This window comes from Gambusia affinis, linkage group LG07, assembly GCF_019740435.1.
Source record: "Gambusia affinis linkage group LG07, SWU_Gaff_1.0, whole genome shotgun sequence".
Lineage (NCBI taxonomy): Eukaryota > Metazoa > Chordata > Actinopteri > Cyprinodontiformes > Poeciliidae > Gambusia > Gambusia affinis.
Window position 1 is genome coordinate 10,324,554 of NC_057874.1, and position 16,367 is coordinate 10,340,920.

Below are 16,367 nucleotides of genomic sequence, written 5' to 3' on the forward strand. Positions count from 1 at the left end.
CTTTGCTAGAAAAACTCAAGAGATTTTGAGATTAATCTCAGAAGCTTTTGAGGAAAAACAAAAAAAACTTGGAAATTTGAGTTTCAAAAGTTGAGCACTTTCAACTTTTGCAAATTTTACGATTTGTTTTTCTAAAAAATTTCAGATTTTTTTCTAGCTAATTTGCAACTTTTAAAACTCAGAAATGTCCAAGTTTTTTCTTTCAAAAAAAGAAAAAGCTTTCTTTTTTTCAGTCTTCTGGGATTTTTTTTTCCCAGAAGACTGACTTTTCAATGTACTTTAAATGTACTCCTCGTTCTACAATGACCCTAATATGCGGTCGTACACATTTCATTGTTCATTGTTTCATTGCTAAATCCCTGGAGAGAGGTGTGAATATTATTTAGAATACTAATAAAGTAGTTCTCTATGTGTTATTAATTGAAGCTCACTCTCAAAATACCCAGTGATGTAGGCATTGTGTCTCAGGTAAAAGTAGCTCAGCTGCAGACTGCATCTGAATGACATGAGTTTAATCGCTGAGACTGACTTTGGACACGTTGCGTGGCAGCAGCTGATTAGAGATGAATCGAACATGCAGGGGATTTGTGGATCCTCCGCTCTGCTGGGGGCTTATGAGTGAGAAGGACAAAGCCAGTGAATTATATCATATGCTGCACAGGCAACTTGTCTGCTGCAGAGCTGCTGGACGCACAGAGCAAAGAGGCTTATCCAGAAGGACAGCCGCCACAAACAAGCACCTCGCCTCGGCACAGCCCACAACACGTCACACACTTAGATCCTTTGTTTGTTAGTTCATTTTACTTTGTACATGCTGCTGTGCAGACTGAAAATGACAAATGGTGAAATGTTTTCTTACACAAATAATGGAAACACTGAATATAATAAATAAATCAAACCGTCGTATTTAACAAATGTATTTATAACCAGTCTATACAACGACTTTATACAGCAGAATACAGATTTACTCAACTTGTTCATTTATGACTGAAAGTTGTATTTACTTTCAAACCAGAATGTGACAGTGAAAAATTGCCACAACTTGGTTTAAAATTTTCTCAAAGTAGCTCAAAGCTTTGATAAGAGTGCCAGGGAGACGATCCTCCCACTTGAATGTGAACCTCATCTTTAAATGACCATTTACTCTCTCACTTTGAGTCCTCACTTTCATCCTGTTTCACTTCTAGAGCTCTGCTGTAAGAGGGAGGAATCAGACCAGCGGCCACCAGCCGCCGCTCGCTGTTCAGAAAGTTGAATGTTGCACAGGCATTCGGCTGCAAAAGAGCAATAAAATTATTCAAATTTAGAAATAGGCATTTTCGAAAAATATATTTTAACACATTTAATGAAGTAAAATCTTTTTTTCTTTTTTAATCTATCGTAGAAAGATTGAGTGATCTTTACCGTGTCCTGCACCTCCAAAGCGATGCGTTTCCGCTTCAAGAGTGCGAGGACTGAGGGGTTAATTCGTTCGACCCTTGACCCTGTGCCCAGCACAAGAATCTCTGAAGCAGCACAGAAAAAAATACAAAAGATGAAAAGTAAATCATTTTAAATACTATATGCCTTAGAAAAAAATTATAAATGGACATTAACATGAAAGAAATATGTATTGGTCTACACAAATTATTACGGTACAACTGATTCCAGCACTGATACTCAAATTATGCAGCACCAAAAAATATATACAAATACCCAGAAACAGAAAACTTCCAATTGTGGAAATCCCAAAATTATTCACACCTGCAACCACTCCTTTAAAGTATTAAATGTAGAATAAAACTACTAAAATGTACCAGAAGTGAAACATTAAACTGCTGCTGCGCAACTCAGCAGGTTGTTGCTAGGTAACCACCAGTTCCTCACTGGGTTGTTGCTAGGTAACCACAGAGCGAGTGAGTTAGTTGATTCCAACAACCCTGCTAGCTGGTCGTGAGAGGTTGAGGTCCTAAAACCTTTCCTCTGCCTACATTTCCCAGAATGCTGTCTGGTTCTATAGCAAAGATCAGTGAATATTCTTTATACCAGTATTAATTATTCTATTAGATGATATTGACCAAATGTCTATCGCAATATTTATTTATTGTCCATCCTTACCCATCATGAATACATTTTTTCAAATTATATGACTTCTGCTAGAGGAACCGTATCATAAACACAAAACCAAAGAGTGCTAAAGTTTAGATATTTTACACTCAGTAAATCAAAATGCTTAAGGTATTTGGAAAATCCTCATGTTTTTCTTGTGTGATCTTGTGGTTCTAAGTCGTACCTATAGGTGGTTCAAGCATGTGGAAGAGAGAGATGCTTTCCTCTGTGATGTCTTCAGAACTTCCAATCTGCAGAAAGACACATTTTTTCCAACTTAGAACACACTCGCCTGTAAGGAAACACAAAAAGACGCGTAGCGACTGTTTGGATTGTGATCTCACATTCCACTGAAGGATGGCAGGCGGTATCACAACGCAGGGCCCAAACACCCGGTTTCCATCGATGTTGAATCCCATAGGACTGTAGCTGTGTATCAGGATCCCATTGTTGGCCTCCCTCTTCATGATGGACACGGAGGTCCGCTGGTACGTCTCATCGTCACTTGGCCCTAATCTGTGAGCTCGGCAGAGAAATGGGCTGCAATCAAAGACACGAGAATTGAAATTAGGGTTGTATTCTGCAATTCTGTTTTCTTTTAAATTCATATGTAGGCCAGAGAAATACCTAAATCAAATTATACATTATTCCAGGTTGAATGTGAACACTACAAATAAAGTAAAACCATACTTTCAGTAACGCAATGCAAGAATTGCTATAAAAAATACTGAGATGCTATAAATTAGTCTTTATACTTTCCTCCATCATGTTAAGTTTTAAATAACAGAATGTGCTGCAGGTCTGACAAATGGCCCCATTCAAGAGGCAAAGAGCCAACAGAAACCCACTGACAGCCAAATGTTGTAGGCCAGTTTTTGTGCAAGACATACACAAGCATAAATACATTTGCCAAATACTCGTATTCTTTATAGTCAATTATAAGAGGCAGATTTTTTTTGTAAGCCTGTTTATTTGCTAAGCTACAGAGAAAGTTTTGTTTTGTTTTACAATTGTAAGCTGTGATTTTGTCATTTAAACTAGGCATATTATAGTATTAAATCTAGACTGAAAGTCTTAGTAAAAACAAAAGCGAATCAATACAGCAGATACTTCAAAAACAGAACTATATTTAAAAAAAAAACGACTGGGAGTCTTTTGTAACTGTTACCATGGCATTAAAATGGCCTTCCTTCTTAGAGAAATTACACAATAAAGAGCAAACATATTCATCCGTAATTTGTTGTTTACGGGTTAAATATTCAGAAGTTTTAATAAAACATACCTGGAGAAAGCGGGTACAGATCTGGAGGAGAACAGAAGTCCCTGTGTTGATCTTTGAAGGAGGAACTTGGCGGCCATGTTTGAGCCGGTGGCACGCAGGGGGACGGAATGCGCTGTAACACCACATTCTCACTGAACAGTCGTGCGTCGAAAAGTCGAACAATATTTTGTCCCACGTTGGTTGAGGAGGTTTGAACTATTTTTACGCCAATCCACCGACACAGAAGATAACAGTTTTACAGTACTGGGGCAAATGGGGCAACTAAATGATAAGTTAAAGCCAAAGGTGACCAGAGTAGCCAAAAACTGTACTCAAGTAAAGGTAAACGTAAAGAGAGTACCTGGTCATATACATTTGATTTAATATTTCAAAACTATTTCCACAGACGAAAATGTAAGGTTATGTCTACATTTTGGTATTTTAAAGACTAAGATGAAATAACATAATAAAAATAATAAAAACATTCAAACAAAATAAATATTTTTCCAGTTAAATATTTTAGGCTCTGCTGACCAAAGAAGGTTAGAATAACAAACCTAAAAATTATGTTTTTGTATTTAAATATTCAATATTTAATTTTTAGAATTTTCTGTTATGGCACATTCAGAGATTTAATGTATGGTATCACTTTTAACAATGTTATTTATTTACACTGTTGGAATTTGAAATAAAGGATCCATTCCTTACTTCTTCTTGCAACGGCTACTGTAATTTTCTGTGAAATCTAATACTGTTCAATGTAAAACATATGGTTTCATTACAAAAACCTTTTTATTATTCGTTTTGCTGCATTTATTTGATAAACTATCGTTGACACATCATTTGGCATTAAACATTACATCCAACATTATACACCATGTTTCAAATATTTTACATAATTTTGTGTGAATATTATTATACAGAAGCAAATAACTCTATGTTTATACTTACATTTCTTACTGTAGGTAAATGAGCTGCATCTAAATAAAAGTTAGTAAGGTTATATATTTTTGTAAAAGTTGAGATTTCTTTTTTAAGTCTTAATAATAATTTCTAATAGAAATTTTAATAGAAACATTATTTTTGTATTTTTGTTTAATAGTATAGTTGTTTATGCAAATCAATTATGTAATAATTTCATAATACATTGACTATCGAGTAAAATCCAGTAGGAGCTCTGATATCAATTACAATGTCTGGTGGGTGAGTTCGGGATGTAACAGCGCCCCTCGTGAGCATCTTGTAGTATGACAGGGGTCAGATGATAGCTGCTTTGTAAATAGACATCAGCCATTCACTGTAACCATGCCTTCATAGGCTCTTTAAATCCCCCAGCTGAGCAGATCCTTCCGCTTGGACTCCACACTTTTTCTCGGCTTTTTTGTTTCGGTTTGTCAAAGTATTTCTGAAACATGTATCGGTCTCTGTACGCCTTCCGATCGTCCGAGCCCAACTCGCTGCACTTCGCGGCCGGGGAGAGCTTTCTAATCCTGGAGAGGAGCAACAAACACTGGTGGCTGGGGTCCCGCTGCAGCTCGGGGGAAACCGGCTACATCCCGGCCTCTTACATCGAAAAACTGCAGGTACACCAGACGGATGTGAAACATTTGTTTCCACTTTTCTCCCCCTCTGTCTGAACACTGAGTTCTCAGCCTCTTGATGCGCTTGGCTATAAAAAGGGCTGAATCAGTGGAATCGAGGGAGGCATATTCAGTGGTTTATGCCTGCTGAATAAATCATAAATTATAGAAAATGTTCCATCATGCAGAGACTTTCCTTCATCTTTCTGCACTGCAGCGGCAGAGAGGGGACTCGGGGTGGGACGGAAGTGGAGTTGAATACTGATGGGATAATTAAACAATAAAGACATGCTCAACCGCAGGAAACTCCTTTCTGCTAACTTCTTGATAATCCATGATTCATGCAGTATTTCTCTGTTTCTCCCAGTCACGCCCACATGAGTCCAGTAATGAGGATTTTGCTCTTGGATGCAGACTAACTAAGTCGGAGCTTGCGTGCTGTTTTGGATGCATGAGCTGGCAGGAGACGCATGCCGTCCCTCTCCTAAACTTAATAAGCCTGAATCTGAGGTTTTTTTGACCACGCATGACTGTAATTATAGAGTCCTGTAATTCAGTCAGTATACAAACGCAAACCTTATTGTACTTTAGAGTGGTTTTAGCTGATAAAACACCTCAGTGTATTGTATGGTAGTGAACTTTGGGGGAAATGATGACAATCCAAAAAGTGTGCTTTGCATTTTTATTCAACCCCTTGATTCTGCTAATTAAAATTCAGTGTTGTCAGTCCCGCCGTTAAGACCAAAATTAAACTTTTTGTTTTTTGTGGTTGCAAATTAACGTCTTATTACTATTAACACACCTTAAACTGTGAAACATGTCAGTGGCAGCATCATGCTGTTGCCAAGGGGGAACTTGATCAGAGTTGCAGAGATGATTAGAATTAAATACAGAATCTGTGGCAAGAATTGAAAATTGATGATAACATTATACTATCAGACTGAACCTAAGTTATTTTCCAAGGAAGAGTGGGCAAACATTTCAGTTTCTAGATTTGCAAAACTGGTAAAAAAAAAAAAAAAAAAAAAAAATTGTTACTTAAGTATTTCAACATACTTTTATTCAAATTAAAGTAAAAAAAACAATAGTTTTTTTTTTGTTTTGTTTTTTTTGGTAAAAAGGCTACTTAAGTACTGAGTAACTGTGCATCAATCATTTGATTTTTAAAAATTGTATCAACAGCCGGACCATCATATTAAGGCGTGAGGAAGTTTAGGTATTTTCAGGACTAAAACAAAAACATTTCATATAAATAATATAATTACCAAATAACAAATTAGTGTCTTTCCATATAAAACTTATGAAATGTTAACAAAAGCTGCATGTGTGTCTGTGTCTGGTGATTTTTTTGGTTAAAACAAGTTCGTTCTTCATTCAGTGAAGTTACTCACAGTGGGTAGACAAATTGTACTCTAGTAACAGTAGAAATACTTTGTAATAAAATTACACAAGTAATAGTACAGCTTAGTAAAAATAATAGTAAAAGTAAATCTTTTCCAAAAAGTTACTTAAATGCATGTGACTAGTAATTACTACCCAACTCTGGCTGTGCCGCGAGTCCACTGTGTCTAAATAAAGAGGCTGAATACAAATGCCTGCCACACATTTCAGATTTTTGTTTGCATAAATACTTTTCTTCCCTTTCATACAGACAATGCTACGTTTGCCCAATACATGAAATGAAGAATTTCAAAGGAATGTGTTTGTAAAACGTGAAAAGGCTGTTGTTGTTACATAATTGGCCCCGTTTGTTTCCGCCTACAACCACATGGGTCCCCAGGCCATGTCCTGTTAAGCTTAAAGTTTAATAGTTTAATGCTGCCATATTAATGAATATTTAACCTCTTTGTTGTTGTTTGTTTTCTGCCAGGCTCCGGAGCAAGATGAGGTTCTGCAGTCCATTGACCGAGCAATCGAAGGCATCCACAATGTGGCCTTAAAGAATGGAGGCAAATACAATCTGGAACAGCGAGATGTTCTACAGTAAGACAGAGAGAAAGGGAAACATTTGGCAGAAGTTCTGCGTTATGTTCTGTTAGTTAAATAGTTGCTTGGCTGTGATGCAGAAAGCTGATCCACCACAGAAAGGAGACCCTGGCTCGGCGAAGTTCCTCCTCCGCCGGACACAGACTTCCCGCTTCCAACAGTGAAATATCCCTGAGCCAAACGCCTCCTCCTCCCAACGGCCTGAACCAGAACTACTGCAGACAGGGAAGCGTGCCGCTATCAGGGAGCATGGACAGCATGCAGGCGGAGCCGGGCTTCTACCAGGTAACATGCTCTCTACACACACGGCTGCACGGCTCAAAACGACCTGCTCTGCTGCTCATGCATTCGTCTGTTTTTGGAGGTTTATTCAAAGCAGGAAACTGTTTTATAATTGAATGCATTACAAGGTTTCCCCCAGAAAACTTGCTATCACAAGTTGTGATGCTAATAACTAGCTAACAACACCGCTAGAGCTCTAGTTGGGCGCTAGATTAGTTAGTCATCCAGTTGGGTTTTTGAGTTAAATTTTTTAAAAGTTGACAGAAAATTTTAAAATATCACTTGATAATTATTTTAATGAAAGTTTGGAAGATTAATACCTGAACACCAACAATAAAGACTTAAAAAATGCAAATATTTTTAAAATATTTAAATAAATAAGCAATGCTCAGCCTGGTGGGAGCACAATTAAAGCCTGGTGGCCCACCAGGCTTATAATACACTGGGGAGAAACCCTGTAGCTTTCCATTGCTATTTTTTGGAACAAATGTTACATTTTGGGTTTGTCTCACTCATTTTTAATAAAAGATCTCAGCTATGTGCTTCAGCTAGTTTCTGTTTCACTGGATTTAGAAAAGTTTGCATTTCAGCATCATTACCTTGTTAAGTACAATGTATGTCAATAATATTGACGTTTGTATATAACCTGTACTAATACAGGCTATATACAAATTATTTAAGGTGTATACCAAATCCAGAATATATTCATATATATCTTATATATATCTTGTTAGGTACAGTACAGACCAGAAGTTTGGAGACACTGTCTCATTGAATTCAATTAGAAAGTGTGTCCATACTTTTGGTCTGTACTGTATAATATTTCAGTTCTCAGGTATTCCAACTAGACCTGTCACAGAAACAGATTGTCCCAGATGTGATTAACGATAATATTGTCAGTTTGAGACTGTTTTAATATAACGGTAATGGCATAAAAATGCAAGAACACATTCTCAAAAATCAATAAACTTTAATTTCTGATGAATATTTAACACTGGAACTGAAGACATTTTAAATATCCAAGATAAACAAACAAAACAACAGAAACAGCAAATAAGTCTGTAAATAAAATTGTCATTCAAAACAAAAAAGCACCAGACTGAAGACTTTTATACCAATTTTTGGTATGAAATGAAAAACAATAAATCAAGCAAATAAAGATTATTGAGCTTGTGATTAATGTAATTACTCAGATGATTATTTACAGTACATTAAGGTAATTAATCATCTGATTACTTTGCGTTACAGGTGTAACTCCGACACTCTAATAAACTTTACTGTAAAAAGGTCATTCTGATGGTTGAAGAGGCTCGTCTCCAACCTATATAAGTAAAAGATGCCATAATATTTTATGGCAGGAGTGTAGAAAAAAAATTATCCTAATCCATAAATGTTAAATCATTTCCAATTGATTATGTTTTGTGTTTTGTCTTTGTTTTGTATGTATTCGTTTTAATTTAACCTCCTTTGTTTGGTTATTTTATTATTATTTTATTTGTCCTCTTATCCAGTTATTTATTTTGTATTAATACCCCTTTTTGCTTTTTGTTTGTTAATGTTAATGCTTGTTGTAGGTACACTAGTTTATCCATAAAAAAAGTGTAGGAAGTAATTTAGAGGGATGTTGAAAATGAAACAATTTTAATCCTGCTCTCTTATAAAAGTCCCCCTAAATCATGTTTGTTTCTGTAATGAGTCGTCGGGGGTTCTGCTAACTCGGCCCGGTTTGTTTTCCTCTGTGCAGGTGCCGCCTCAGCCCCGGCGCGCCGCTCCGATTACTCCCCCTCCCCCTGAGAAGCAGAGAAACAACCGGCGTCCAGGTTAGGCCCTCAGTTCCTCCACCTGTTGGCTGCGAACTGCGGCGGCATGTTTTTGCTGATGCGTCCTGCGCCGCGCTCTATTCTTAGTCAGGTCAGTGCCACTCGGCTCCTCTGTAACCGGATTCCTGTCCCTCTCTGCAGAGCCGGAGGTCCCCTCCAGAGTGTCCTCCCTTCCCGCGTCCCCCGCTCCCTCCCTCACCATCAGCACCACCTCCACAGAGTCCGCCTCCCGCTCCTCTCTGGCCACCTCTGACATCAGTCTGCCCAGCGCCGCCAGCACCCCTCCCCCTCCCGTGCCATCTCGCGTCAAGCCCCCCGTCCCACCTGCCGACGTCCAGTCGTCTGACTCTCCTCCCGTGCCGGCTCCCATGAAGAAAAGCTTGGCGCCGCAGCCTCCACAGCTCCCGCAGCTCTCTGAGCTCGCCCACCCCAACGCCGCCCCCACCCAGCTCTCCTTGGCGGATCCGCCGGGGCCCGAATGGCCCATGGCCCCGCCTTCTGTGGCCGGAAGCCCTCCTGGCAGCCCCTCGGCCTCCGAGCCGGTTCCCATGACGACCAGCGCCGAACTGATCGAGCTGGTGCGGAAGAACACGGGGCTGAGCTTCGAGCTGTCGCGGGTGGCGGTGGGGGTGGTGGTGGGCCACCTGCAGACCGCCCTGCCGCAGGCAGCCGCCGCTCTGGAGCAGGTTCTCCTGTCGCTGGTGGAGAGCAAGGTCAGGCTTGTTTTCGCTTCGTCATGCGGATCCAGCATTCCTGAAGCCTGTTCAGAGTTTAGAGTTACCGACAGAGGCGGAGATAAACTTTTAGAGTCAGGGGGCCGAGGGGGGCCCAGATGGGAACGACAATTAGCCCACACATAGTACACACACATAGTACACACACACACACACACACACACACACAGTGAATATGAAAAGTCTACACAGCCCTGTCCAAGTGACAGCAAGACAAATAATTTCTCCTTTAAGGTGACCTATGACCTTTTCAGTTCAACTGAAAAACAAACTGAAGCATAAGATAAAAAACTTAAAATAAACTGGTTACATAAATATGTACACCTTTAAACTAGTATTTTGTTGCAGCACCTTTGAGGTTATTTTTACACGTCATTTATTATTTATGTAACACTTTTAAAAACAGGTTTAAAACTGCTCCACAGTACTGTTCAACAACGATAACATCACCTGTCATCTGTGTGTGTTAAAACTATTTTAGTTTTTAGAACTTCACTTTTCATTTTTCAGCAGCTGCAGGTTAGGTTAAAGCCTCTAAAAATAAATGCTTTATGCTGTTTGCAGAGGCACAAAAAGAGAAGTGAAATACCACATCCTGTTAGGGTCAGCATTTACATCAGTGATCATTTTTAGTTAAATTTGTTTAACTTACAAGTTGGCTGGAAACACAAGTCTTTATGACAGAGGCCTAAGAAGAATTACCACAGTAGGTAAATTAATTTAATCCAGATTTAATATCTCAGTGATGTGTAACAGCTGCTTATATTTCCCTCTGGTGGCCATATGGTTCACTAAAACAAGTGTGAATAAAACAAAAAAAATGTTTATTTGAACTACATGTATATATTTGACCTATTGCTGAATTTCTATTATTGTTTTAAGGTGCTAACTGGAGCTAATTTATCTGTCAGAACTGAGTGTTTTTAGCATCAGTAACATATTTCTGAACTGAACTGAACTGAACTGAACTGTCTGCAGGACTCGAGTGCAGCGCTGCCGCAGGGTCAGGTGTGTCACGACGAACAGCGTCTGGAGGTGATCTTCAGTGACCTTGCCCGTCACCGTGACGACTCCCAGCAGCGCAGCTGGGCTCTTCACGAGGACCACGCCCTCATCGCCTGCTACCTGGAGGAGCTGCTAAAGATACTGGTAACCATGACAACGACAACACAGCAGCTTCATTGGAGCAAGAATCCATCCATCCATTAATCCATCCATCCACCTCTCCATTTATTCATCTATCTATTCATCCATCCATCCATCCATCCATCCATCCATCCTGTCTTGTCTTTCTTCCTCACAGTTCACTGATTTTTTCCCAGTTGCATATTTAAATCCTGAAATCCTCCCATAAATTCAGTGAAGTTCTGTTTTCCAGTCGAACATTGACTAATAAATCTGAAAATCTTTGGTCTGAATAAATATGGATTGTAGAAACCACAAACGTTCTGCTGGACTGGAAATGAACACTTTGAGTCTCTGTGATCTGAGTTTGGATTATTAGCGGACTCTTCATCCTGCAATGTGTTTCTGTGTTCATCAGTAATAAGTTATTCTCTGTTTCACTGTTACTTCATTCACACTGTTTGTGCTTCCAGACTGATGCAGATCCAGAAGTGTGTAAGAGGATGTGCAAGTCCAACGACTACGAGAATGTTCTGTCGCTGGTTTCTTATTATCAGATGGTAATGTGTAGCTTACTGCTATTGTTTTATATAGTAGACAACCGTTTCAGCACCACACTTGTCCACCAATGATCTTCATATTGTAAATGTGTCACACTGAGGCGTTTAGTTTGTCTCCTGGCTGACCTTTGACTTGTGTTGCTATGTGCAGCTTGACTCTCTCTCTCTCTCTCTCTGTCTCTCTCTCTCTCTCTCTCTCTCTCTCTCTCTCTCTCTCTCTCTCTGTTGGGCTTCATGCAGGAGCACCGCGTGTCTCTGCGGCTGCTGCTGCTCAAAGTGTTTGGAGCGATGTGCAGCCTGGACGCGGCGCTCATCTCCACTCTGCTGAACTCCATCCTGCCCATGGAGCTGGCCAGAGATCTGCAGACGGACACACAGGGTGAGGAACATTATAAATATTAACGTGCGTCGCCTCATATTTGGAAAGCTTTCACATCGGCAGGTCTGTCACTGGAATGCATTTTGCCGGAAGATAAATTGTCCCAGAAATAATTGCGATAAACAATAATATTGTTGTTTTGATGCCGTTTTCAACTAACATGGAAGAGATGGAACTGGAAGACATTTTGAATATCTGAAATAAACACAACCAAGAATGAATAAAAAGAAAATAAAAACCGTGCAAACCAAAACTATAAATAAAATGCATCCGTAAACAAAACGGCTCTTTAAAATATATTAATTATCAAAATGGAAATGATCAAACTAATTTTAATTTATCATACAATTGAATGATTAATTAGTTATCTTGACAGGCTTGATTGCAATAAAGTGCAATATTGTCATTTTGAGAGTATTTTGAACAATAATCGTTCAGAATACGCCACACTGGAACTGGAAGACATTTTAAATACGGTACCCAAAATAAAACACCATAGTCAGAAACAATTAATGAAAAGAAAATTATAAATAAAATACACTATGAAGTCTCTATAAACAAAATTGCCCTTCAAAAAATATTAATCACAACACTGGAAATGATCAAACTCATTTTAATTTATTGTGTGGTTAATTGCTTCTTATGACGGGCTTCTACATTTGTTTTCTAAAAGTAGATTTGTTTGACCACATTAAGGGTTTTTCACTTCCACTCTGTTATATTTAAATGATTTTTATCGTTTTATTTGTATTTATAAATTTGCAATAGTCAAATCTCTCTAGAACGCTGCTCTTTGTTCAATGAAGTAATAAACCAGTTTAACTGATGAATGATGTATTTATTTATATATTTATTGGTTTTGTTCCACCACTCCAGAACATTTTGCTGAAAATATGTAGAAAATTTGAACAAACCAATTGTTCCGATTTGTTTAGAACAAGAATAATCGTTTGACATTATCTTTAACACGATTTTGTTCTTTTTGTTGTGCATTTGTTTTGCGTCTCCTCCAGAACACCAGAAGATGTGCTACACAGCTTTGGTATTAACTATGATATTCTCAATGGGAGAGCAGGTGCCGTATCACCACTACGGTAGGATACGTCTCTTTGTTTTGAGAAGTTTTAACATGATGCTCGTTATGAGGACGATCTGCAGCTACAGGAACCTCTGTGTCTGCAGAGCATCTTAGCGCTGAATTTGTTCGTTTCCTGTTGGGTGTGGTGGAGGACGGGCTTCCCTCTGACCCCACTGAGCAGCTGCCGGACATCTTCCTGAACCTCCTGCTGGCCTTCAACCTGCACCACACGGGTCAGAAAAGATTGTTCACATATTAAACAACTTCTTTACTGATCTCTACTTTTGAGAAATATTTTAGTTGTCCTGGTCTCTGTTCAGAAATACCTTTTTAAACTCCATATTTGTGTCAACCAGTGCCAAGCAACAATGCAATAATGCAGGAGCTGAAGCAGAAAAACGTCAAGGTCCTGACAGAAAAGGTGCTGCTGCTTCTGAACAGAGGAGGTGAAATCCCACAGAGTAATGATTCCCACTCTTCAATGGGCTCCGGCGTGTTTTTCTAAATGAAATCTGCTGTTTTCTGCAGAGGATCCAGTGTGTATGTTCAAACACACTCCACCTGCACCTCATTCTGTGCTCAAGTTCCTACAGGATGTCTTTGGTAGCCGAGAGACCGCCGACATCTTCTATCGCACCGACATGATGGTGATGATAGACATCGCTGTCCGGCAAATTTCCGACCTGTCTCCCGGAGACAAGGTGAGACTCTCAGCAGCTGACTCGGCACCGAGATGCAGGCAGGAAGGTTTTGTTGGATATTTATAGTTCTGACAGTAGACAAATCTGGAAAATAAGCTTTTCATTTCAGCTGTTCTGATGTTTAATTTGTGTTGCATGAAACCAAACTAAAATCAGTTTTACCAACGAAAAATTAAATGAGAAATTTGTTCAATTCTGGCATCATCAAGATTCCAATGCCACGAAAAGCCACTAGAGGGAGCTATTTTCACCTTGGTCAAAGGAGCCAATGACAAAAGTATTTAAAGAAGCTACTTATTTTCCATTTTAACTGTTTTATTAATTAAAATGTAAGAAAAATAAGACTTGATCAATAGAAAAATTTAAGTGTGGAAGGTTTTCTTCACAGTTTTAGTTTGCATATGCAGAAATATTAATCAGCATCTTAAGGATTCACAGAAACGACTCTTGTTTGTAAAAGTTGAGTATGTCAGGCTGAACATAGCTTTTTCTCAATTTTGAATATTTGAACAAAAGAGTTTTGAGTAAAAATATGTTCAAAGTAATTTATATTGGGTGGCAAAATAGTTGATTCCTGAAACTCACACGGCCACAAAGTCCTTAATTGAAATCTTTTTGCATGCTACAAGAAGTAGTGTTGAATATATTCCATTTTGTCACATTTGTTTTCAAATCAATTAAAAAATACTTTATTGATCCCAGTGGTAAATAAAACTAATGATGTTTACTAAATCGTCTCTTTTCTTCCTCCTGAAGCTGCGGATGGAGTACCTCTCCCTCATGCACTCCATCATGCGCTCCACGGACTACCTGGAGCACCAGCACCGCCTCTCTGACCTGCAGGGGTCACTCAAGAGGATTCTCAGGGAGGAGGAAGATCCTGGAGAGGACGAAGGGAGCGCCACGGCGAAACAGATGGATAAGCTAATTGTGCAGCAGATCTTCAAGGAGTTCCCACAGATCCACGATAACCAGAACTGACCATATCCGTGTGGTGCACATTCACGCGCTGTAGTTTCGCTCCCGTCTGCTGAAGGTGGGGTTTGCTGGAAGACTGATGGTTTCTGCACCGGCTGAGGAAAAAACAACAGGCTCTCCAGGGATGCACTGTGCATGTTTCCACATTTCTCAAGTTATTTAGTTTAAATGATAGACAATTCTTTAGCGTTGTAAAAGATGTTGAGAATACTAAAAACTCACGAAGTACAGTTAGCCAAAAGTAATTGCCAAGCAGCTCTTGAAGTGAATTTAAAAGCAATAAGAGTCTCATATGGACTAACTGCATGTGCTTTGCCAGATAAAATCTACTGCAATCACAGCTGAGTCTTATTCGAACCAAACTAACTTAAACCAAATAGTTTTCACAGAAAATATCAAGAGACAAATCTGTAGTTTGTTTCAGTGCCAGAGAGAAAACGTTTTCAAGCTTCCCTTCGTAGAGGGACCAAACTACTGTGTGTTACGGAGAGTATTATTTTCTTAAATAGTTACTGCACTTCTACCCCTGACTTTCTGTGCCATAAAACCTCTCAATACTTACACTTAAAGCAGATTTACTTCCTGACTTTGAAAGGCAAAGCACACTCATCTCTATAGACCTCATGACTGAGGTAGCTGCTTCTGCTTCTCTGAACTCTGCTGCATCCGTCTCCTTCTGCTACATTTGGCTTTTGTGTCTCTTACAATAATTATTCTGTTTTCCTACAATGCAAAGCCTTGGAAGACTTAAGAAATCACCCCTTCACATATTTAGATGAAGTGTTCTGAATACAGGCTGCATGTGGGGTATGACACACTTGTTCAGTTATAATCTTGTGTTCCTGCTGAAAAAATATCATGCTAAAAGACAAATCCGAGGCATTTTTATGATCTCACTGTGGTTTTTATGTTATTTACCTTGTTTCTTGCATCAGTGTTGTGACTGATGTCCTTGTTTTTCATATATTGTTGTTGCTGGTCCTCCTCCAATAGAAATGCTTCTTCACGTTCTCTAAAATCCATATCTGAGTATTAATTTCTTTGACTAATGGTGTATTTGTTTACAGTATGTGTAAAGTTTATGTTTGAGTGATAAACATCCTTTTGATTGGCAATGTCTGCAAAAATGCTGCAACTGTGTAATGAAACTAATAAAGCTATATTTTAACAGTGCTATTATCTGTTGTGATGTTAGGAGCAAATAATTCAAACAATAGGGCAATAACAATGAAGATGATTTAATAATAACTGTCAGAATAACTTCAGTATCACATAAGTTAATCATCTTCTATTTTATTATCCGTTTGCCTCACACTCAGGCTCACTGAATTTATTGTATAAATCAAATAAAATATAATAAATAAAGCTAAACTACAGAGCAATTGTTCCCAATGAAGAATTGACAAAATAGTTAAATTGTAAAATTAAACACAACAGTTCAAAACATGGCAAAATAACACAATACTCTGTATATAATCAAATATATCTAAAATACAAGTCAAATATAATAATTGTAAAGAAAACACACAGCTGATCCTAAGATACACCACAGTTACAGGCAGCAACTGAAAAAGAGAACAAGCTAGCTATTAGTGGTTACTGTGGTAACCACCAACCGTCAAGAAGAGTAAGGAAACACAACGAATGACAGTAAAAAGTCAGGAGAAAATAACTTATCGACTAAACAAAATACAACCGGTTTTTATCAACTTTACCGTTATGATAATGTAAAAAAAAAAAAAAAGTATTTGTATATTCTGTATGTTTACTACTGCTATGATGATTAGTTAAGTTC

The 16,367-nt window shown here is 38.6% G+C and overlaps 2 protein-coding genes across 2 annotated transcripts; one reads left to right on the top strand and one right to left on the bottom strand.

Moving 5' to 3' along the window:
• Positions 1-901: 901 nt before the first annotated feature.
• On the bottom strand, positions 902-3,487 carry ndufaf3 (NADH:ubiquinone oxidoreductase complex assembly factor). Its single transcript, XM_044123147.1, has 5 exons — positions 3,371-3,487; positions 2,433-2,628; positions 2,273-2,339; positions 1,405-1,505; positions 902-1,274 (listed from the first exon to the last, which is right to left on the bottom strand). The coding sequence occupies exons 1-5, from the start codon at positions 3,445-3,447 to the stop codon at positions 1,149-1,151; spliced, it is 567 nt and encodes a 188-aa protein (XP_043979082.1). The 5' UTR covers positions 3,448-3,487; the 3' UTR covers positions 902-1,148.
• A 1,105-nt stretch (positions 3,488-4,592) lies between these two features.
• LOC122834585 (NCK-interacting protein with SH3 domain-like) lies at positions 4,593-15,745 on the top strand. Its single transcript, XM_044123141.1, has 13 exons — positions 4,593-4,932; positions 6,800-6,912; positions 6,996-7,200; positions 8,942-9,017; positions 9,159-9,730; positions 10,730-10,900; positions 11,350-11,436; positions 11,677-11,815; positions 12,829-12,909; positions 12,998-13,126; positions 13,250-13,339; positions 13,422-13,594; positions 14,351-15,745. Exons 1-13 carry the CDS (start codon positions 4,762-4,764, stop codon positions 14,573-14,575), a joined length of 2,232 nt encoding a protein of 743 aa, XP_043979076.1. The 5' UTR covers positions 4,593-4,761; the 3' UTR covers positions 14,576-15,745.
• Positions 15,746-16,367: the final 622 nt, after the last annotated feature.

Excerpts from the sequence above, each read along its gene's own strand:
- ndufaf3 (XM_044123147.1), bottom strand. The coding sequence starts at position 3,447 with ATGGCCGCCAAGTTCCTCCTTCAAAGATCAACACAGGGACTTCTGTTC. Across the intron at positions 2,629-3,370 it reads TCTGTACCCGCTTTCTCCAG|CCCATTTCTCTGCCGAGCTC; the intron begins GTATGTTTTATT and ends CTTTGATTGCAG. Across the intron at positions 1,275-1,404 it reads CTTTGGAGGTGCAGGACACG|CCGAATGCCTGTGCAACATT; the intron begins GTAAAGATCACT and ends GCTCTTTTGCAG.
- LOC122834585 (XM_044123141.1), top strand. The coding sequence starts at position 4,762 with ATGTATCGGTCTCTGTACGCCTTCCGATCGTCCGAGCCCAACTCGCTG. Across the intron at positions 6,913-6,995 it reads GAACAGCGAGATGTTCTACA|AAAGCTGATCCACCACAGAA; the intron begins GTAAGACAGAGA and ends GCTGTGATGCAG. Across the intron at positions 11,437-11,676 it reads TGGTTTCTTATTATCAGATG|GAGCACCGCGTGTCTCTGCG; the intron begins GTAATGTGTAGC and ends GGCTTCATGCAG.